This window comes from Anser anser (genome assembly GCF_964211835.1).
Source record: "Anser anser genome assembly, chromosome: 7".
Taxonomy (NCBI): domain Eukaryota; kingdom Metazoa; phylum Chordata; class Aves; order Anseriformes; family Anatidae; genus Anser; species Anser anser.
Genome location: NC_139727.1, coordinates 30,647,253 through 30,669,824, shown reverse-complemented (window position 1 = coordinate 30,669,824; position 22,572 = coordinate 30,647,253). Strand labels below are relative to the sequence as shown.

General features: G+C 50.1%; 1 protein-coding gene across 3 annotated transcripts in view; it reads left to right on the top strand.

The window, feature by feature from the left end:
• The first annotated feature begins 5,897 nt into the window (after positions 1-5,897).
• The window catches only part of XPNPEP1 (X-prolyl aminopeptidase 1), a 30,160-nt gene continuing 13,485 nt past the window's right edge, over positions 5,898-22,572 (top strand). Inside the window, exons 1-9 of one of the 3 annotated variants that reach the window (XM_083844431.1) lie at positions 5,898-6,052; positions 9,023-9,153; positions 14,592-14,655; positions 16,116-16,220; positions 16,537-16,629; positions 17,197-17,340; positions 17,719-17,814; positions 20,059-20,140; positions 21,094-21,304. In XM_083844431.1, the coding sequence (XP_083700557.1) occupies positions 9,037-9,153; positions 14,592-14,655; positions 16,116-16,220; positions 16,537-16,629; positions 17,197-17,340; positions 17,719-17,814; positions 20,059-20,140; positions 21,094-21,304 (912 nt within the window). In that variant the 5' untranslated portion in view covers positions 5,898-6,052; positions 9,023-9,036. Of the gene's footprint in view, positions 6,053-6,085; positions 6,356-9,022; positions 9,154-11,260; positions 11,329-14,591; positions 14,656-16,115; positions 16,221-16,536; positions 16,630-17,196; positions 17,341-17,718; positions 17,815-20,058; positions 20,141-21,093; positions 21,305-22,572 lie in introns of those variants that run through there. The other 2 variants (XM_083844433.1, XM_083844432.1) reach the window with 2 other exon arrangements.

Here is a 22,572-nt window from a genome sequence, read left to right as displayed (position 1 = left end):
TCGCCTTCTGTTGCATTGCCTTGGCAACACGCTTCAGCAGCAAGGCAGCAGCCTTGAACTTGTCAGGGGCTGCTGCAACGCGCCGCCGTGCTGCTCGCCGGCACCTCGCGTTGCTATAACGACTGCCGACAATAAAACTCATCTCCCGGCTTAAAACGGGAACTTTTACAGTCCGTTTCCTGGCAGGGCTGCGGCGATATTATGGGAATCCTGGCCGGGTGATTTGGGAGCGGGCGTGCAGGGGACTGGTCGTCCCCGTGTCACCCACAGGTTGTCGCGACCCCAATGTCACGAGTTCGGCCTGAATCACCGGTATGAGGTCTTAACAAAAAACACCTTGGTGGAGACCAGGCTTTCCGAGCCAGAGGAGCCCTTGAATGAATGAGGAGTGTTTTTAACCCATGGAAATCACGGCGGGGGTGTAGTCGAGGCGGCAGCGTGGAAGTTCCCCCCTGCCCTGTCCCACCTCCTTCCTGCACCTCCACTCCCGAGGACGTCATGAAGCACTCGGCCTCTTCCTGTCCGTCATGGCAAGGAGCACTTCGTGCAGACTGAATGTCATCTGTGCTTTTCCATAACACAGGCCATATTTTTTCAAAGGGGTAGGATTCGTAAGCTGTGACCCGAACAATGGGAAGGCTTGTTAAAAGGTAACCACAGGAGGATATGGCCTAATCTCTTCCCCAGCCGCTGCGGCTCTGCTCCGTGCCCATCGTTTGAAGGTGCCATGGTGTGAAGGAGACCCAAGCAGAAAGAGAAGCACCCTGTGCGGGACAGAAGAGGCACCCAGACCTGACAGACCGTCCCAACCAGCGTTACACATGGAGTTAAAACCTCCCTGTCGCTTTCAGACAAGTTTTTGCCTGTCCTCCTCACCTGCTGTCACCATGTGCTCCTCACAGGCTTTTTTGGGGGGCAGATGTGATGTCTGCTCGAGCCCTGCCCTGGCCCTTGTGGGTTTGAGGCCTGCCCCTGCTCCCTCTTTCCCATCTTCCTAAAGGGATCCTTGTAATTGGTTTGTTTGGTTTTCAGGCTCGTGCTTCCTCTTGCACAGAGTTTTGAGCAAACATTGCCCAGCCCATGGAGGGCTGAGCAGCTGGCCTGGCGGGGACACCCCAGCCCCCAAACTGTGCCAGAGCTCCTCAGATTTCATGTTTCACTTGGGAAAAAAAAATAAATCTGAGTTTTTCCTAACTCCTAATGTAGAGTTTTGTTTTCATGGATAAAAACAACTAATCAAACATAGTGAGCCTTTGTTTTAAGGAAAACCCGGTCAGGGCTCAGTTCTGAGAGTAGGCCTCAGGGTCGCAGCCCCCAAGGACCTGAAGTATCATGGCTGGGGGCCCATGATCCCAAACTGCCCATGGACATGGGCTATGATTCGTCCTGTCTTGAGTTAAACTAAGTGGCCAGGCACCAAACTAAACCCCGAATAGCCCATTCGCTCGTTGTAGTGGGCAGGTCCGTGGGCGAAATACCCACCACAGGACCCAGGCTACGCGGTTGGGGATCTCGCCCCTACATGGGGCACACTCAGCACTTTCCACTCTCAGCTTTTCCACTTTGTCCTGTTATCTGAGACAGACAGTAACCCAATACTTCGTGTCTGGACTCCTGCACCCACTGGAATAAACATCTGTTTCTTGTGCTGCGATTCATTTAATATATTGCACAGCTCGGTATGCCAAATTATTTCCAATGTGCTCAGGCCCCAGGGATTTTTCCACAGGTGAACAGGTCTCGCTCGCAGAGGTTGTGACTTTGGGTGGGAGCTGGGGCTTGTAAAATGGGGTCCTTATGTATATTTACGAATGAATCTCTGCTGCATGGTGAATGCTAATTGCAAACAAAATCCACATCTGGTCCTTCTCTGTCAATGCCAGATGCATCTTGGAGTCCTGACAATGCGTGCCTGGTGGGTAACCAGTTTCCTAAGGAAATGAGGCTGCACAGGCTGTGCGCTCTGTCCATCCGCCCGTCCATCACCACCTCACAGAGGTTTGGGGCCCCTCACACACCTCCCAGAAAGCCTGACGGCAGGACGGGGAGTGCGGAGAGCCCCAGGTCAGTGCTGCCGGAGGAGATGGGTGCTGTCCCCAGCCCTGGCCACTTCGGGGCAGAGCCAGCAGGGCCAGGCCGTGGGTTGCAGGCACACGGCATCGCTGGTATCATTCCCCAGGGAGACACGGGAAGCTTGCGTGATAATGGTGCTCCCAGGCGTCAGGCCAAAACACAGGCATGCTGGGCACTGAGCCCCGGTAACGTTTGTGCTGATGAAGACCTCGGGGAAGAGTGGCATCATGTTAGCTGAGGAAAAGTCTCTGTTGCACAATAAGCACCTTTTTTTCTTTCTTTCTTTTTTTTTTTTTTCTGTATTTAAATATAGACAATATGTCCAGTCCATCAAGGATACACCTACTAAGCAGCACTGTTTTATGCAAGCGGAACAAACCATCTCCTAAAGCACTTGACAGGGCAGCAGTGTCCGCCATGCTCTCTTTTGCAGGCATTAGATCTAGCTTTTTCCATCTTTTTTTTTTTTTTCCTGCTATAGCAGACAAGGGGAAAAGAAAAGGTCTTGGAAGTCACTACAAGGCTCACGCTTCCCTTGCAAGCAGCCGAGTGCAGGCGAGCAGGGATGTGTGCTGCTCAGTGTGGAAACAGATCCGGGGGGAGAGCTCAGCAAACATTTTATTTTCATCCTTGGCATTAAAGGCTTATAAGTAGAGTCCTACCGTCTGGTACTCAACTGAAAAGAGCCCTGGGACATCTACCTGGCCTGCTGCTGCCTCCCTTTCCTTCCCAAATGCACAAAAGCAGCCGCTGGGAACCAGCCAAACCCGATGAACTTCCAGTGCTGGCTGGATGAGGCATCCTCGTAAGGAAGGCTGAGACAGGATCTCTAGATAGGCTTGTTCCATCCCTCCCTGCTATCTTTTCCCCCAAACACACCATTTGTTGTTGCAGTCTCTAGTTTCACTGTTTCCAAACATACAAAAATTATTTTAAATGTGATCCAGAAGAGACTCATGACACGTGTTTGGAGTCTCTGTTTAACTCAGAGCTGAGAGCTTAAAATACCATCACTTTTGTGCTGAACCATTCTCAGGACTCAATGTGCCTCGGCACGCTACATGCTGCTGTTACACACTACCAAAATGCAGGTGTTAATTGCTGGGTAATTTTATAGGGTGGAAATAGGAAGAAAACCATTCTCAAAACATGTGCTCTCTCCTGGGCACGCCTGCAGGCTGTGAGGACGTGCCCTGGCTGAGCCAGGCAGAGGCTGGACCATGAAGCTGCTGCGGCGCTGCGAGCAGGGCAGCATGCACGGCGGGCACAGGGCAGCAGCACGAGTCCGGCGGCTCGGTTATTGCCCGGGACGGGATGCTGCAGCACTGCCAAGAGAAAAGGGGCTGCTGGGCGGTCGTGGCATGAGTGCACCCTCGTGTTTCAGCCCGGGAGATGTCCCAGGCCACCAGTGGGATGTTGCCCTCTGAAAGCCAGCGCAGGTGTTCAGCCCCATGCCACAAATCCCCCTTTCCTATTGCTGCCTCTCCACAGCACCCTGCGTGGGACCAGCGGTCTGCAGAGAGCTACCTGGGGCCACCTCCACCTCTCCGGTCCCACCAAGGTACACCAACAGCCAACGGTGCCGTTAAAGAGCTCTGGGCTCCCTCGGGGCCAAGGGTCATCTCAAAAGATTAGATTGCAAAACAGGAGTCATAACTTCATCTGTGCCCAACAGGAGAAGGTGAACAAAATGAAAGCTGCAGCTATAATAAAGGTATCATGGGTATGGGAGGGCTGATAAGATAATGGGAGTTCTTTTATGGCTTATTTCCCAGCCGTGATCTCTTGATATGGATCAAGATTACAACAGAGTTAATGGCTCTGTCATATGGCGAGGTTGGTCTCAGGCAATTTTGGTTGCTACTTGCTAGGCCGTCCTCCATCTCCCCTCTCTTTTGTAATCTGATGGAATATAGCGTTGTAAGAACATAAAAGATAGCCCATTTAGGACAATTTAATAAAAAGCAAGGTATTTTGAACCACTTTCATAAAACACCTTTGCAACAGAACTTGCACCATTTTAGCTGAGATCAAACAGCTGCTTAGAAAGGACAGTTTCATCTCTTTAGTCATTTCAGATTACATATCATACACAGCACTGCCTGATAAATGAATTATTAAAATATTTTACATTACCTACATTGGCACATTCATTAGAAGCTTCCCAGAGACCCCAAATGCCCAGGAAATAAGCATCAAACATTTGGGCTTAACTGGAAAGCTCATTCCACTTTCTCTTATTTAACTGACAGGCCATGTATTATTCAAATGAAATAAATAGTGCTGCCTCCCGTGCACATCTGGGCAAAGCCTTTAGCAGCAGTCCTCTGCTGGCTCCTTCAGCCTGGGGATCCACCCACCTTCCCTGGGGCTGTGTCTCAGCACCAGTCCCCAGTGCACCCTGGAGCCCCCCAGTGCTCATCCACAGGCCGGACACTGGTCCTGTGGGGTCAGGCCACTGGTGGCACTGGGATGCTGAATGTCCACGGGTTATCCCTACTTGCACAGGCAAAGAGATCTCTGGACCTCTTCTCCTCCAGGATGGGGAAAGCAGGGGCACAAACCATGGTGCCTGGAGGCCCTCCAGGTCTGCTGGGTGAAATAAAGGAACGGGGAACTCAAGGGTTTAGGTCTCATTTCTGTTTTTTTTTTTTTTTTTGACAGAAAAAAAAAGTCTTTTTTTTTTTTGGGTCCTCCACCTATCGAACAGCCTTGGTGCTGCCTGCTGCAGCGTAATGAGATGTCTGTGAAATGCTTCCTGGCCCCTATACATCTGTTCTTACAAGATGCTCATCTTCTGGAATAAGGTTCCTACGAGAATACCCATCACAGAATCACAGAATCACAGGATATCTGAGTTGGGAGGGACCCACAAGGATCACCAAGTCCAACCCCTGGCTTCACACAGAACCACCCAAAAATCAGACCCTGTGTCTGAGAGCGTTGTCCAAATACTTCTTGAACTCTGATGGGCTCAGGGCCACAGCCACTGCCCCAGGGAGCCTGTCCCAGTGCCTGACCACCTCTGGGTGCAGAACCTTTCCCTAACCCCCAGCCTGACCCTCCCCTGTCCCAGCTCCATGCCGTTCCCTCGGGTCCTGTCGCTGTCCCCAGAGAGCAGAGCTCAGCGCCTGCCCCTCCGCTCCCCTCGTGAGGGAGCTGCAGGCCGCCATGAGGCCTCCCCTCGGCCTGCTCTGCTCTGGGCTGGACAAACCAAGGGAACTCGGCTGCTCCTCACACACCTTGCCCTCATCATTTCTGTAGCCCTCCCTTGGACACTCTCTGGTAGTTTTATGCCCTCATGTTGGGTGCCCAGGACTGCACACGGCAGTGCTGGTGGCGAGGCCGCCCCAGCACAGATCAGAGCAGGACAGTCCCTTCCCTCAGCCGGCTGGCAGTGCTGGGCCTGATCAGCTTGAAATTATTCATGGTGCCAGGAAGGGAAGGAAATTGTCTGAATTTTAACATTCAGCCAGTCAAGTATTATTAGAAGCCACGGGTGGGTACAGAAGCTGTCACAACACGGCCCTGTGACACCAGGGGCTTAATAACTGCAGCTCTCGGAGCCGCACTTGGCTCCCAGTGCTTTGGGCAGTGTGCGCGCAGCCTCCTCGTGCGCCTCATCAAGCCGAGCCCCTAACTGGGAAGAGAAAGAAGAGAGGAGAGGAAGGCGGGTGGCGTTTTGGTCACCACACCAAGCACAGCGCCATCGGAGCAATGACTTCATTTATTTTAACATTTCCGTTTGAATTTCCTCATTTCTTTCATTTTAACCTCCAGAGGGCCGCCGGTACCCACTCAGCGCCCGGCCCCGCGCAGGGACCGCGCTGAGGAGACCGAGGGAGGGACGCTGAAGGCGGCGAGCGAGGCGGCCCGCTGACATCACGCGCCGTGACGTCACGCGCCGTGACGCGAACACTCCGCCCCGCGCTCCCGTGACGTCGCCCGCGACGTCATCAGCGGCGGGCCTGGGCGGCAGGTGAGGGCGGGCGGGGGCTGCGCGGCCGGGGCCGGGTCACGGGGGCCGGGGGAGGCGGCGGCGGCGGCTCCCGGCGGCCCGGCCCGGCCCGGCCCGGCCCGGCCCGGCCCGGCCCCGTCCGTCCCCCCGCCGGCCGCCGCAACACCGCGGCCCTGCCTGTAGGGCCCCGCGGGGCCGGGCCGGGCTGGGCCGGGCGGTGCGCTGCGGTGCGGTGCGGGCAGAGGTCGCCGTGCCGTGCGGGCTCGCCCTTTGGCTCCCCGGGCGCGGGTCGCCGAGGCCCGGCGGCTCGCGGGATGGAGCTCGGTGAGCGGCGGCACGGGGAGCCGGGGGGCGGCGGCGGGGCAGGTAACCGGGGCCTGGTGCCTCGGGAAGCGCCGGGGCAGGGACGGGGCCGTGCTGCTGGTCGGGGCCGTGCGGCGCCCGCTGCCTGAGCTCCGGCTCTGCGGGGCTGCGAGCCCTGGGGTCAGTAACGGCTGGCAGGGAGGAGGCCGCGGTAGCTTCACGGGGGCTCGTAGTTACAGAGGGGCCGCAGCAAAGGGCTAGCGAAGGCCTGGCAGAAAATAGCTCGTCCTTCTCTGCGAGGTAAAGACAACGTTACTGGAAAGTTCGTGGATTTTTTTTTTTTCATGCTGACTTTTTAATTTTTTTTCTTACGCTCTACGGGCTATCTAAAATCAAAGTCCTCCCTGATATGCTTTTCACTGCTAATCAAGCTGCGTTCTGTTTTTAATAGCAAATCTTTCAATAGTGAGCACTTTTTCGATCTATTTTTTTCTCTTCTCGAGAGAACCTCTTGCTTGCTAAGAAAACCGGGCCTTGTCAGCAAGGGGCTTAATTAAAAGGCAAAGCCTTGTCGTTCTTGCCCGTTCAAATGAGACCTTCAAGCTCCTGGAGACAAACCACGGGTTGAGAAAGGAAGCTGTGTCCTCATGAGTTTATTTAAAATAAAAAAGTAAATCTCCTGGCTGGTCATAATGTTGTTGCTCTCCCTCTTCTATGTTTTTTCTCTCTAAATAAATCAGCAGCGGTGTTATAAAATCCTACAGGAGCTTGTTATAAAGGACGGACAGAAACAATCACAGTATAATAAAGTGCGGCGTAGTTTGCACACGCTGTGGAAAAAATATGAAATTTGTTCTGAGAATAAATCTGAAATGTAATCTAATCCCAGCGAAGGCACTGGGGTCAGGTTATCATTTTGATGGTGCAGTGTGTGACGCTTTTGAGCCTCCTTTGCTCCTTGTGAACTGGGTTTTAAAGCACGGTGTGCCAGCAGGCAGCCAGCTTGTCACACGTGAGTCTGGTGTGCTCTGAGCTTCTTGTGACGAGGAGTACGAGTGATGGTTTCGGGTAGAGACTCCCACACCTGAAAGCAGCAGGTTTTAGTGCAGTTCTTGGCTCAGTCACAGTGTTGCTGCGTGGCCTTTGTCAGATCACGCTGCGTTCCTATGGCTCTGTGAAACTGTGGCATGTCTTCTGCCTCCCTGTTTAGATGGCAAGCATCACAGGACTGTGCTTTGCTGTCTTTTGGCCCAAGACAGTAATGTTTCTGGGGGCTTCTGGTAGTTACTGAGGTGTAAGTAGAATAAGAGTGTGTATAAGCAAAAAATGTTTGAGACTTGCCTGCTGTTTGCTTCTGCCATCTGTTCGGTGTTTGTGGACATAGCTGCGGAATGAGCTGTGGAATGAACTGGTCAGAATAAAATGCTGCGCAGTGTGGTGTTCAGGCAGCACAGAGCCTGCCCACCCTGCGCTGGGAGTGATGGCATTGAGGTTACAGCATCCCGGTCTGCACCTGTATGTGTGAAAGGGGTGGGCAGAGGACTGGGAAGGGGATTTTTTGGGCACAGTATGGAGAGGTAAGTGAGGAAAAGGCAGAGAGAATCTCTGAAGGCATCACTTGATTTTCATAGGCTTTCAGGCCAGGCCTCCCCCACAGCTTACACAACCTCTGCAGCTCGCTGCGGAGCGAGGCACCTCAGCCTTCGCTCTGGCTTCCCAGCAGTGTGGCCTTTTGTGTCCCTGCACAGGGCTCCAGCTGCTGATGTTTTTTGGGAAGCAGATTGGGAGGCTGCCGTGCATTGCAATACTAAAGGTGCACCCATTGCAGAATCAGGGCGAGGGAGTGTGCTTGGTCTGTGCCCTTGTTTTCCTTTCCATCCACGCTGTGCCCCACTCCTGCCTCCTTTATCCCAGCTGAGATCAGCAGAGCGTTTGCCAAAGGTCTTTAGGGAAGGTTCCTTTAAGCCACCCTTGTCCCCTGGCACTCACCTGTGAGAGCTCAGTGGGCTGTTCCTCCTGTTACAGCTGGGCTCTCGCTGCGTGAGCTGACATGCACCCAATATGAATACACCCAATAAAATCCTTGTGTATGTCCTTGGGAGCAGATTTCTTTTGTCTGGGTTAATCCGGTCCCCAATTCAGTACAAAATCCTGTGCTAGAGTGAAACTTCTAAAAATTGCTTTACCTGCTCTGGTTCCGAGTCCCCAAAATGCACGGCTCACCCTCCCTGCACTGTGTGCTCCTGCGGAGAATGAGCCACAACATTTCTGCCCCCAAAGTGAAAAAAAAGAGTTTTTGCCTGTGTGCGTGACTGACCTGTGGGGACTTGGAGCCTTCAACGTGACGTGCCAAGACCTTTGTTGGCTGTCATGGGGCTCCTCAAGCTGTTGGGCATGTCTGAGCTGCTCGGCTTCCAGGTGCCAAGCAGGGATGGCGTGTGTGTTCACCTGGTGTGTGTCCCCACTTGGCGGGCCAGTCCTTCACCGGGTGGTAAAGGGCCTGAACAGCACAGAGCAGGTTTGGTTCTGTGGCCCTTTTTCATGTTCTCGAGTGAAATGACAACACGGCAGAAGGTGACACTGGTACAATTGTCCTCAAAGGGAGTTTCCTGCGGTGGCAGCCTCCAGCTGTGTGTGAGAGGCCAGGGATGGCTGGAGAACCTCTGAAGTTTTTGTGCTTTGTTCTAGCTGCAGGTGGGAAGATGAGTCCAAAAATTACAACAGAGCTGCTGAAACAACTGCGGCAGGTGATGAAGAGTCCCAAGTATGTCCAGGAGCCTGTCCAAGCCTACATAGTGCCCTCTGGAGATGCCCACCAGGTATGGATAGATGGATTATGGGAACAATTATACTTTCCTTCCCAATAAAAACTATAAGCCAGGGATAACTAGAGTCATCCTTCATTCCCTCACTTTAATGATTCTAGCATAAAAGCGTGAGTAACCTGAGAAACATCATGCTGGAAAAAGTTTCTGGAGCCTGTTCAGGAGACTAAGGTTTTATGTTCTTGCAACAAATCAGCGTGGATGTTCCACCAGCAACTTCTCATCAGACTGTTTCCAGGGAGAAAAGGGAGCTTGCCAGAGCACTTGCTGTCCCCATCCTGGCTGTTGGAAAGGACGGATTTACGGGGGGAGGAAAAGGCATTATATGGGCTTTAGTTTCTCCATTAGCACCTCCCAACCGAAATGTGCTCTTAAGCCTGGTTGCTGCAGAGCTCTCCCTTTGCTAGATCCAGTTCTTGCTGGAATTTGCTGCCTTGTGCTAAAGCTCTTAGATCCCATGCAGAGGGGGCTTTGGAGAGGCAGGGAAGGAGGATGCCACAGCGACCCTTCCCTTCGGAGGCTGCTCTGCACCAGCCAGTCCTGGGCACTAAAGACAGGAGCGGCTGGGCTGAGTGGGGTAACTCGTGGCGGCAGCTCTGTTGTGTGCTGCTTCTGTGGCTAAGATTTTTGTAGGCCATGACGTTAATTTTAAATGTCTGAACTGCCTTCTGCCTCCCCAGTCTATTCGTTTGCTAGTTTCGCTCTTCTGCCTGCTCTGTTGGGAGACCTAAGAACTGCTAAGGCTTTTTCCCTCCTCAGCCATTTTCAGGAAACAAAAGACCTGAAGCTTTCCTGGCTCACGCCCAAAGCTCTCTTTTACCCCAGGGTGCAAGAGAGCAAAATGCAACTGAATCGGAACCTTTGCCCTCGGCTTGGCACTGGGGCGCGTTGGGTCCAGGCTTGTCTGTGCCCTGGGAGCAATGTGCAGCATCGTGTTTCCTCTTTAGGAGATCCAAACTTGGGCAGGTAGGGGGAAGGCTTTTTCTGCAGCTGCCATTGTCTGCTGCATTCCTGCCTCAAGCTGCCTCCGTCCATATATAACTCTGGTTTCATTTCACTAGATGTTAAATGCTGTCATGTGAGTTGAAGAATGTGACCCTCAGGACTTCTGGGTTTTTCTGTTGCTCTCTTTTCCTTGACAGAGTGCAGTTAAGCAGAGAACCCCATGTTGCTATTTCCTGCCGGGCAAGTTGGTCAGGTTTCTTCGCGGAGAGAATCTATCTAAATGGAAACGATTACCAAAAGCTGCTGATTTTGGTGCTTCCTGACTAGCTAGCGCAGGGTTTTGTCTGTGAGGTTTGGGAATTGCTGCAATTTTAGGCATAGGCGGAAACCTGTTGATCCCAGAACAGCCTCGCTGATCCAGGTGACTTGTGATGAGCTGAGATTTGCAGCTTCCCTTCATTCCAAGCGAGGCTTTGTTTCCTGAATGCAAATGGGAACTTTACAGGCCTGCAGTCAGTTTGCTCTCAGGCGGCTCCCTCTGTGACTCAGAAGACTGTGGTCAGTGATGCCCAAGGTTTTAGTGGCTGGAGCCGTTTCCTCTCTGTAGCCCAAGCTACTTATTCCTGTTCTCGCTTCTCTCAGCAGTTGCTGAGGCTGTCCAGGGATCCGCGCCAGAGAACTGATCAACAAGGAGGGTTTTCCCTCCTGTAGTGTTGACCATGGTATTAGACTGGGTGAAACATGGCCTTTTTGGTTGCAAAGAAACCCCTGAGTCAGACTGGTGCTCTCAGGCCCTGATGCCGCAACTGCTGCCTAACTTTTCTTGGTAACATCGCTGGGAAGATTTGAGCTCTGGGCTTTGTGGTGCTTTTAAAATTGGTTTCCCTGCCAAGGCCAAAAGGCTTCGGTTATAAGCCTACCAGTTCTGTCCTCTGCTTTCCATGCTTCGTTGTGTAAGGAGGTGAAAGACTTGAAGAGCTGCTCTCACGCAGCTGGCTCTGACTCTGGCTTATCAAGGCTTTTAATACCTTGCATCTGTGGTGTTTGTAGCCAGCCCTGAATGTCAGCTGCTTTGATTTTTGAATGTTTTGATGCTGGCGATTAGAAGTCAGAATAAATTAACTCTTCCCCTGGGGACCTGGGTGGTCCAAAGGGCAGTGAGAAAGGAGAGCAGTCCCAGCCAGAAGTGGGCTGAAGTCCATACAAGGAGCCCCGCTGCCGTTTGTGAGTACTGGGCATGTCTCGTGGCTGGAGTTATCAAAGGAACGTGAAAGGATGAAATGCCATGCTTTTGGGACTGAGGCACCCAATCCCTTTGTCTCCATTACAAATGCTTGTCTAAGCTTTTGGGGGTGTTGCAGTGGTGAACGCAAGATCCATTTTTATGTTGTCGTCCAGTTCACGCTGAATGTGGAGTCTGCCCACGTGGGGTTATCCAGAGACTGGAGGCGCTTTCCCCTTAGTGGAAGGGAGTGATATTTGTATTGGAGCTCGGGTTTGAGTCACAGAATCACTGGGGCTGGCTTCCACCTCAGGTCTTGGCTCAGTGCAAACAAATTTGGTCAGATCTGGCCGATCTTCCACGCGAAGGCAGGACCTGCCCAGCTCAGGGCCCCATGTTTGGGTTGGCAGAGATGCCATCTTCTGCTTGGGGCTGCCTCCTCTGACACACACGTTGTGAGCCAAGGAATCAGCAGAGCTATAAAGCAGGAGAGGAGATGGCTTGTGCACAGGTTGCACCGACCTGTTCCGGATCTTACTCTGTGGTTAGGTTTTTGGCAGCGAATGCTGACCTCCCTCCAAGCACACAGCAGTGTTTGTTCTTCGGCGGCATCAGCGTGGTAGCTCAGCGGGCAGCGAGCTGCACTTCTCCTTGCTGCTCTCGGTTGACATTTGAATGCCCTGGGTAAAATAAGTTTTAAGATAGTAGCTGCATGGCTGAATCACTAATGATAAGCACCACTGATTTCTTTGGGTTCTTCCTGGCTCGGCTGAGGGTTTCTGTGATGCAGCTCTCAATTTTATCTGCACACCGTGGACTGACAGGTGTGGAGAGCAGCCCCGAAGAGCCTGAGAAAGGGGTAGGTTGAAGGGCATCGGAGCTGCAAGACAGGCCCCAGGGGAATACCTTGCTCCGACTGTGCTGTGGCCTGCGCTTTGTGTGGCGTACGCAGGTGTTCCCCTTGTAATTTTAGCTTGTGCAAAGTATGGGCTCGTCTTTGCACAGTGGGGGTTGCTGCACAGAACGGAACAGGTGGGAGTGCAGGAATTCAGGCTGACAGATGAATGAACCCTCTTCCCCTCCAGGTCCCTCACAGGCCCTTTTAAAGCCCATCTGCCTCATTGTGAGCACTAAAATCATTCTTTGGATTTGTCTGTGAATGGGACAGCATGAGGTATTTCCCATTCAGTCGAGGTCTTTGTTAGCTTAGGTCAGCTTTTACCAGATCTAAAACGGATGAACTTTTTTTTTACCTTGTAGATTAATCTTTTTTTTTTTTAATTACACCGATCCATTTCACTGTCCTGGGCTGTTAGTGATGTCCTGGGCTGTTAATGCAGCTAGCTCAGCCTTGACTCGTTCCCATGAATGTGAAATTGCCTGCACAAGCAAACCAGCCTGTAATGTTTCTCTGCTGTGTTATCGCAGTCAGTGATGGGATCCACAGTGGGAAATTTCCAGCATCTCCTTCAGGCTTTGGACCCTTGGATGTGGTGCCCCAGCTGTGAGTTGGGAAACATAAGGGAGGGGGAGCTGTAGTGGGCATCGTGGTGGATAGCTGTTGGGAAATCTTGAAGTGAAGAATCCTTCTCCAGCCCAGTGCCGCTCTGTCTTCCTGCTCCATCCCGCTGCTGTGAGGTAGGCACCTGTGGGAAATGGATGCTCGATTCCCTTCCCAGAAGGGCTTTGTCCTCTCTGCCCGCTGATGCCTCCGTTGTTCTTTTGCAGGGGGCTAGTGGCACTGTTTCTGCCGATTAGTGGTTAGATAATGTAGAGGAGTTCTTGGGAGCAATCCCAGGGATCTTCCCTGGCAATAGAGATCAAAAACCTATTCAGCCAGATCCTCCTTTGGACTGTGGGTTTTGTCATTCCAAGGCTCGGTTTCATCAGGTCAGTGGGAAATGGTCGGTAGCTGCTGCCCAGGACCTCTCCGGGGAGGGGAGAGACGTGGCTGCCCTGGAGGGTTTTTGACCGTGGAGTGGTTGGAAGCAGAAATAAACTGTGTTGGTCCTGGGTAACCGGGAGCTGCTGCAGTTTGTGCTTCTTGCTCGTTTCTGTGCTTCTGAACCCTGTCCCTTCTTTAGGAGAACAGTGAAGAAGAGTAGATTTGAAGGGAGGATTTTCTGATGAGCAGGTGATTTGAAAATAGATGTGGTCAGAGAGAGGGAAATGCAGTACCTATCACAGCAGGAACCAAAGCCACCTGAGAGTCAGGCTGTGGTTTCTCAGCTCATTTCCCAAAGTGTTTCTCTGTCCACAGCACAGCTGGGAGGAGAGAAGCTTTATGGGCACAGGAACCCTCTTTGGTTTCAGACCATTGCTAAGGTACAGATCTCGGGGGGTTGCCATTTGAGCATCACTGCTGTCAGCCTGGATTGTGCTGTTCTGCTGAGTTGTGCTAGTTAATGAACAGACCTGCTCAGCAGTTCCAAGCTTCGAACTTGCCAGAATGGGATCCCGTTAAAAAATGACGTGTGGGCCATTTCAAGGTATGGCTATTCTTTTAATTTTGGCAGCCCCCATGACTGTCAGGTATCTGTGCCTTCTCAGGCTCTTCTGTAATGTTGCTGACAGAAGCGCCCACTAACAGGTTGTGATGGGTTTGGGACGAGGACGGACGAGGAGTTTTTGATTCTCACTCACTGGCAAAACCATAGTTTCTGCTGAAGTTGGGTTTTGAGTAGGCAAGGAAGAAGTGAGAGGGTCAGCACCTTGTGAAAGTTTGTAAAGGCTTAAAGACTTTACAGTTTTACCATCTCAATACTTTTCTTCAATGTCATTGTGGAAGACAAAGTCTTAAAGGAATCCTCATAAATCCCAGTGAGGGGACTTCATTGGAGACAGTGAAATTTGCAGGTTTTATACACTGATTACTCTGGTCTACAAGATCATGGGGCACTTCTGATTTCTCTTCCTTTCACATCGCAGCTTCAAAGGCGGCATTTGTTTGTTGCCTAAAGGGGAGGCTGAGTGTGAAATAAACATCTGCAAACTCTGAAGCACTCCAGTGTTTACAGACAGTTGTGGGAGAAAAGTGCTGCAGCTTGGAAAAAAAAATACAAAAACCCCCAAACCAGTTGGACGTAAATGCAGTATAATCACAGATGATTAAATGTTCTGGGGAAGGAGAGCCGAGGCTTTTTTAACTCATTTCTCTCTCTCCGTGGCATCCTTTAGGAGAAGAAGCTTATCAAAGTATTTGTCGTCAGCTGATTTTTTTTTTCCCCCGCTGCTATAAATAATTGCTGCCTCTTTTGTTTTCCAGAGCGAGTACATTGCACCCTGTGACTGCAGACGGGCGTTCATCTCTGGATTTGATGGCTCTGCAGGTACTTTTCCAGAACTTGGGTTCTTGCTAACGTCCAGAATTCCCCCATAAAGAAATGGTCTCATTCATGGCATAGAGGCAGGATGGAAAACTGTCCAGCTTGTTTGGACTGTTCTCTTCCCATCTCAGCCTCTGCAGAATTATGTCTTGGCTGCCCACTGGAATTATGTAATATCAGCGCAATAACAAGTTTTCAGAACATGTTTGACCCGTGAATGAACCGCCCATAAAGTAAAATCCTGTTAACTGTTTAATGCGGTTCTTGTAACCTACGTTCGTTTCTTTTGATGTGGAGCCAGTGTGAATAGAATTTTACAAGGCCTGTTTGGGTTGGGTAAATAGTAGAGATGGACTTCAGCTAGCCCTTCTGTTTAGAGAGAGCCAGGGCCAGAATCACTGCATTTGGAAACTGAACTCTGTGGAAAAGTTTGCTTATCTTGCTGAGACAGGATGTTTTCTTGGCTGTAGGATAGGTCTGTGTCAAGAGACCTATTTTTTATGCTAGCTGTACCCTAAATAATGTATCTCTGCTGTGTGATTGTTGGAAAGTCACTTTAGTCTACTTAGACTAAAGTTAGGTCTTTTTTTTCCCCCAGTTGTAAATTGGTTTAATAAATACTGCTACCTATGTGTTTGGAGGGTCCGTTCATCAGTTCCTATGAACTGCTCTGGGACCCCCATGTGGAAGGTGATAAACTGAGGGCTGTGGGCTGATGCTAATAGATAATTTGGATCCTGTATTAATGTCATGCCTTCCACATTGCCGCCTCTTAATCTTCCTGTCTATTTTGGACCCTCATTATGTGCCTGGAAGGTCTGCGTTCCCAGCCTAGCATTTGGTTAATCAGTGAAGTTTCACTCAGGGTTCACTCACCTTGTGTTTCCTGATGGAAGACACTTTTGCTTTACATCTTTTCAGGTTGAAGCAGCTTAAAATGGGGTGTGTGGGAGTTTAGTAGAAAACAATTCACTTTTGGAAACTCTGCTCTGCTAATCTGGGCTTCAGTTCATGAATGTAGGTGAAGGGAGAGTATAGTCAAGATGCAGAGACTCAAGACTTGTGGTTTTTTTTTTTGTTATTGTTTTTTTTGTATGGGCAAGGCAGTGAGGGTACCCTGCTGAGATGTCACTGCCTCAACGGTCAGTTTACATCCCTCTGTCTGGGGTCAGTGGAATAGGACAGGTCCTGCAATCAGCAGAGGTTTATGTTCATAGATCCTGTTCAGCCATCTCTGCTGCAGCTGTAACATTTGGGAAAGGGGGTGCAGCTGGGGGTGATCCCCACTTAGGCCAGCCTAGTAACACCTGCTTCTTGTGGGTGGCATGAGCTCCGGCTTCCTCCCGGTAAGAAGATGGGATGGGGTCTGGGGATGCACGGTATGTGTTAGTGTGACAACAATCAGGTAGAGACCGACTCTGAGTAACCTCTAAATAACCACATCTTTCTGCCTTCCTGCCTAGGTACTGCCATTGTGACGGAACAGCACGCAGCCATGTGGACAGATGGGCGCTACTTCCTGCAAGCAGCAAACCAAATGGATAACAACTGGACTCTCATGAAAATGGGTGCGCAGGAGGCTGGGGTACTGCTCCGCTGAAAAACAAACAACAAGCACAAGCTGCTTCGCCCATGGTACAGCTTGGGCAGTAGGGATACCCCATCATGCAGGAGTTTAGGGACATATTGGATACGCTGCTTCTCCTGCTTTAGGGCCCAGGGGTCCTGTGGTTCTTCTTGTCCATGGGTCTAGACATGCATTGGTAGATGATGTCTGATGCATCAGCTTGGACTTGGCATTTTGGGTAGTGTAGTAATGTTTTGGTATGACTGCTTCTACGAACCTTTTCTTACTATATTTTATTTACTTTTTAATCTGTGAAGGTCTGAAAGATACACCGACTCAGGAGGATTGGCTGGTGAGTGTCCTCCCAGAAGGCTCGAAGGTGGGAGTGGACCCTTTCATCATTCCAGCTGGTTGGTTTGACTTTATTTTATAACTCTGGGTTGGGCAGCTAGTTTTCGCTTCTTTGCTTCCCTGGCTAAGCTGTTGTGTGGTGATGTGCAGCTAAATGTTGCTGTATTTTGGTCCAGATGGAGTGGTGGGGAGTTAAACCATTATACAAAACAGGTCAGATTTTGATTTCAGGCATGTGTCATGAGAGCTTCTCAGCAGCTCATTGACTCCAAAATGCAAGAGGTGGCAACTACTTGCTGGACTTGCAGTGACCTTATGTGAAAAACAGCGTCATCATTATGGCAGTCTCTGGGGTGGCTTCTTCTAGTGACTCCTCTCTCCCAACTGGAGCAGTGTTTCAGCAGAAGCATGAGGCTGCTGGGCCACAAGGTTCTGGATCTGCTGCTGCCCTGTTGTGGCTGTGGAACTCAAGTTGCAATAGCTTTTGTTTTTTTTGTTTCTTATGGGAAGGAGAGGCTGTACAGAAAGGAGGAGACTCAGATTCCCATTTTCCCCCCAGTGAATGGGGCTGTTGTTCAATCAGTATGTGTTCTTTGAAACTCACTCTTGACTCTTCCCTGTGTCAGACCAATGGAAGAGGATGTCCAAAGTCTTGAGAAGTGCTGGCCACGATCTTGTACCTATCAAAGAAAACCTGATAGATACAATCTGGACAGACTGTCCTCAGCGCCCCTGCAAGCCTCTTATCACACTGGACCTGAGTTACACAGGTGAGAAGTCTTACTCCCAGAATACGGGGACCGTTTATACTGCCTTACCTCCCTTTACTTTTGTCTTATAAGATAGTGAGAAAAACACTACTGGAGCCCAATACGGTCTGCTGTGATTAGGTTGAAGTTGGTCAGACCTCAGCTAATGACCTCTTTGTTCTTGAAACTTGATGTAACTTTTCTAGAGGCTGGATAATTTAGAAACAAATTCATGGATATCTGGAGAGGGCAGCTTGTTTGAGATGGTTTGTGTCAGTTACTAGGCAGGACTGAGGAGCACAAACAGTGTGCTTTGAGTACCTCCAAAATCCAGTTCGTGTTTCCACCATCATCCCCAGTGAAGTTGGTGACTGTAGCCTTTTGTATTGTGTTTTGCAGGGGTTAGCTGGAGAGACAAAATCGTAGCCCTCCGTTCAAAAATGGCTGAGAGGAAAGTCCTGTGGTTTGTGGTAACAGCCTTGGATGAAGTAGCATGTAAGTCTTTGCATTGCCCTTCTCAGTTCTTCCTACAAAATAAGCGTCCTCTCTGCTTTCGAAAGGAAGAACGCTGCCAGGGTGAGAGACACTCATGACAGCCAACATGTTTGTTAGATGTCGATTAACTTGTATCAACTGCAGTTGAGGAACCAGGTCAGAAACAGCGAGCCTGCATTTCTGCACATTGTCTTTTTACACCAGCACAGCTCCTGGATACGCTTCTGGCCTAGGAAAGGCAGCAAATAACCACCTTTTTAAAACAGCACAGGCAAAGGTAAAGGAAAGTTCTACATGAAGCTTGAGGCAGTTTCCAGAGGGGTAAAAATGACTGTGAGGTCTTCTGGTTCTAAAGTACCCTGAAGCTGCTTCACCCTATGGGAAGATGGAGGCTGTTATCTGCTGTGGAGGATGGGCCACAAACAAAGCAGTGCAACATGTGGCTTTGTGTACATAAGGCAAGGGTGGGGTACATGGCATTCAGTCATCCTCTGAATTGTCACACGGTTTTATGTCAGTCTTTACCTCTCTGCTGTTTGGCAAGTGCTTTGATTAAAACAAATATGTCAGGGCTCAGCTGTTGTTTTCATATCTTTTCAACCCAGGGTCCAAGGGTCCTGTTAGAGGGTCTTCCCTGTGTTTGGGGCCCTGGGGTAACTAGGTCTGCACGCCCTGGCTACCAGCCCAGTGTGTAAAGAGGGAGCACAGCCAGAAACAGCAGTGGTTCCTCTGGGACTCCTGCTAGTTTTGTGTATCCTTTGTGCATCCCAGCGCACAGAGCGGCGCAGTGGGAACGTAGCACTGGCAGGGTGTGTGCTGCTTAATGCATGTACCTCATGTCTGATCTGACAAAGCAGAAATGAAAATGGCATTCTCCTAGCTCCAGCACTGCAAGCACAGAGTCTCTGGCACCGGGAGAAGCCAGCTTGCGGAGGCCTGTGGGCTCTCCTGGATCTGGGGCACTAAGCACAGAGTTTGTTTCATGAAAGCAATACTTCAGGGAGTGGTGAATATGACTCCTCCCTGGGGAGGCCTGTGTGAGCAGAGATTGTCTCACCTTTTCAGGCGCATCTCCAATTAAATTAATGATAAATTGGTGCCCTGAGGTGGTTTCAAATTAAATGTCTTCAACAAAGCCAAGCTAGGTTATGAATCAAGGGTTTTAAGACAGACCAGAGGAGGTCATGAGAGAAGCTTATTGCCAGGTACCTGGCTGATTTCCTATCCTAAACTGGGGGAGGAATGGGAAGGTCTCTTTAATTCTATTTAATTCAATTTCCTGTATTAAACTTCAGACAAGTTTCTGGGGACAGAAAGAGAGGGCCACAAAGGAGACCTCCTTACTGCATTGGGAATAGTCTAAGCGAGGAAATTTGTACTCATGCAGTAAAGAGTTCTTTGTGGCTCTTTCCTGCTTTCAAGTGACCTACTCCTCCCCTGGGGAGAATCAAACTCTAGTTTGACTTTCGTGGCAGAATTTGCACAGTTCGATGAATACAGTCTTGGTTGTGATTTAGGACATGCTGGTTCTTTTTCCAGCTGTCCTGCTGGCTGGCGTTATTGCCTTGAGTAACTCATTTCAGCTAATTGGATACCCTGGGGTTTTTATTTGACCCTAAAATCATGAGTTTGGAGATGCTGAACATCTGCTTCCCCTCTTGATTTTGCCTGGAGTTGTGAGGAATTAAATCTTTGGGGGGGGGGGGGGGGTGGAATTAAGACTGTGCAGCCTGAATCTGAGGTGTTGGAGGCACCCAAATGAGAGGCCAAAAAAGGAGCATTTTGGTCTTGCCTATTGTTTCCCTTCTCCCTCAATTATCAAAAAAAAAAGTTTGGATTTAAATGATATATCCTCTTGTAACTTTGAACTCTTCTGGTTGTTGAGAAGTGAGCTTTGATCGTACTGCACAGACTAGAAAGAGCAAATAATACATTTTTTATCATGTCCGTATCTTTTTTTGCCTGTACCTGCTTTCTACCAAGCCAGCTGTCCTTTAGAAGTTAAACCCTAATTTCCTTGCTCGATGGCAGTGTTTAAACTGCGGTTCTGGTGCCATCTCCTGGCAAAAATTAGGATTGCCAGAAAGGCAGCAGGATGTGGAACAGCTGGGTGGGAGCTGGACCCGTGGCCTGCACCCATGACGACTCATTGCTTGACTGTGTTTTGCTGAGATTATTTTTGGCTTTCTTTAATGTTGCAAAAGATGAACCAGGACTGTGATTCTTGGCGTTCTTATTTTCCAGGGCTTTTCAACCTCCGAGGCTCTGATGTTGAGTACAATCCCGTGTTTTTTGCGTACGCCGTCATAGGAATGAACACAATCAGGTGCTTATATTCCCCTCTTCTGTCCCCCAAGATGCATTCTTCTGTGGGAGATCCGTTCCAGCAAAGCATTTGTCTTTTAAAAACACTTCACGCTCGGATGCTTTAATGTCCCTTCTGAGCTCATTTGCCTTTGATATTAATTACTTTCCTCCACTGATCAGAGCTAGAGAGGCCGCCAAGAGCTCTGCTGTGCCCCTCAGCACCTCGGCTGACTTGCTGGGTTGCACTGGGCAGGACGACTGACCCCTATGGGTGTCACCCTAAGATAACGTGGAGGGCTGTTGGAGCCTGGGGTGAAACGTGGGTAAGAGCCAGCGCTGACCTGGGCATTGGAAAACCTCTCTCTGAGTCATTGAGTCACCTCAGAACTTCAGGGACCATGCAGTAAAGCTTCAGGGCTGATTTAGGACAGAAGGCTACTTTCCTGCTACTGCTGCATAAAATGAGCTTCAGCAAGCACAAGAGTCTTAGGGGCATCTCCAAGCTGCTGGTTAGACGCGTCTGGGGTAAAACCTGGCTGAGAGAGTACATGTTGCATATGAAGGGTGAGCTGAACTTTCTCAGTCAGTGCAAGAGAGGACAGTGTGGTACTTAACAGTAGATTTTCCACTATGAGATGTTACTCTTAAAAATGAGGGAATGGCCATTGTGTGCTTCTGTTACTCTCTTGCTTGAAGCACAGTGATGGGATGCAGCCATTGCAAACGTGTCGTGCAAACAAAAACGCTATCAACTCCTTTCTTCTCAGCAGGATGGTACATCATAATTTCAAAGCGGGATTTAAGCTGTATGAAGGCTGGTGGATAAAACAGTATAGAACAAAGTATGAAGCATAATTGACAAACTCCTTTCTCCCTGAACACCAGAACAGCGTGGTTTCTCCTTCCGTACCTTACTCCAACTACTGTCGGACGGGGTCCCATCCAAACTGCTCTGTTGTATTTCTTTCTCAGGCTCTTTATTGATGGTGACCGGATGACGGACCCAGCTGTGAGGGAGCACTTACAGCTTGACTCCAACCTGGAGCCAGAGTTTAAGATCCAAGTGATGCCCTACGGATCTATCCTGACGGAGCTGCAGGCTGTTGGTGCAAGCCTCTCACCCAAGGAGAAAGTATGGCTCAGTGACAAAGCCAGTTACGCTCTGACTGAGGCCGTTCCCAAGGTTTGTGGCTTTGGCAAGGAAAAAGGCTTTTCTTCTCTTTGTTGAGCATGGTCAGGAATGGTGGTAATGAGGGCAGCTGGCCTCAGCTTCCCTTTCACAAAGCGTGCCACAGGCTGGAGCTGGAGCGGAAGGGATCCAGCCGTACTGAGGTATCGAGGCGTTGTTTAATCCTGGGGTTGCTCTCGATGGAGCTGCCCTTCCAACTCACTAAGCTGATTTACCCAAAGAATTGCCAGCTTAAGATAAGACAAGTATAGTGAGAGAGGGGAGGGAGAGAGGGAGCAGGGTGAACTCGGGTCACCGTGCCCACGGCTGGAGCATCGGCCTTGCACAGACCAGCAGTTAGAGCTGGAAATACAGAAATTGCAGCAGAAAAGTTGGGCTGGACTTTCAGGAGGGAGCACTGGGCTTGGTCTGAGTGTCTGAAGATGGTTCTCCTTATTTATTGCAGTAGCTTGAGGTTATGAGGCAATATGTGATGTCTCATATAGAAGACAAAAGGAGCAGGGAGATAGAGTTGTTGCAGCAGGGAACCTTGTAAGGAGACAAGTAACTTGCAGGCACTGGTTGTCCATGCAGTGATTGCATCTGCCAAGGGACAGTTGTAGCATCAGAGTGATTTTTGTGGAGCTCTACGTGCTATATCTTACCCTTGTACTTGAACATGGCTGTTTGGAGCCCTGCTTTGCACCTGATACTCTGGTAGCCATGAAAGGAGATACTCAGGGAAGGACACAGCAGCAACTACAGACAGATAAGCCAGCTTCCATGTATCTTGTGTACATCTCTTGTTTAGTACAGATCACATTCTCTCTGGAACATCATCCAGTTTACAGAGACAGCTAGTACCCAAAAGATGCTGAGTGTGAACACACTGCACAGCAATGTGGCAGGGAACCAGGATGCTTTCCAGTGGATATTTTCCAGATGTTGCTTTTGAAGACCAGACACTGAACACAGTCTGCGTTTGTGCTGAGTTATTTAACAGTCCAGGCTTGCTACTTCAGAATCACAGGGCTCAGGTTAAGGGGTCACTGAAGGAAGAACTAAATTGTACAAAATTTTTGGCTGCAAGTCTGTTATTCATCCACCACCAGCTTTCTGCCTCCATCAGGCAGCCAGTTTTCTTCTTGTTTCATGTACTGCATGGATGTGCTGCAGGTGCGTGTATGATATGGCTGTGCATGTGGCAACAGCTAACTCATGGGGCCTGAAGGCCTTTTCTGTATGCAGGAATTTTAAGAGTGGACTCGGCTTTGTGTCTCCCA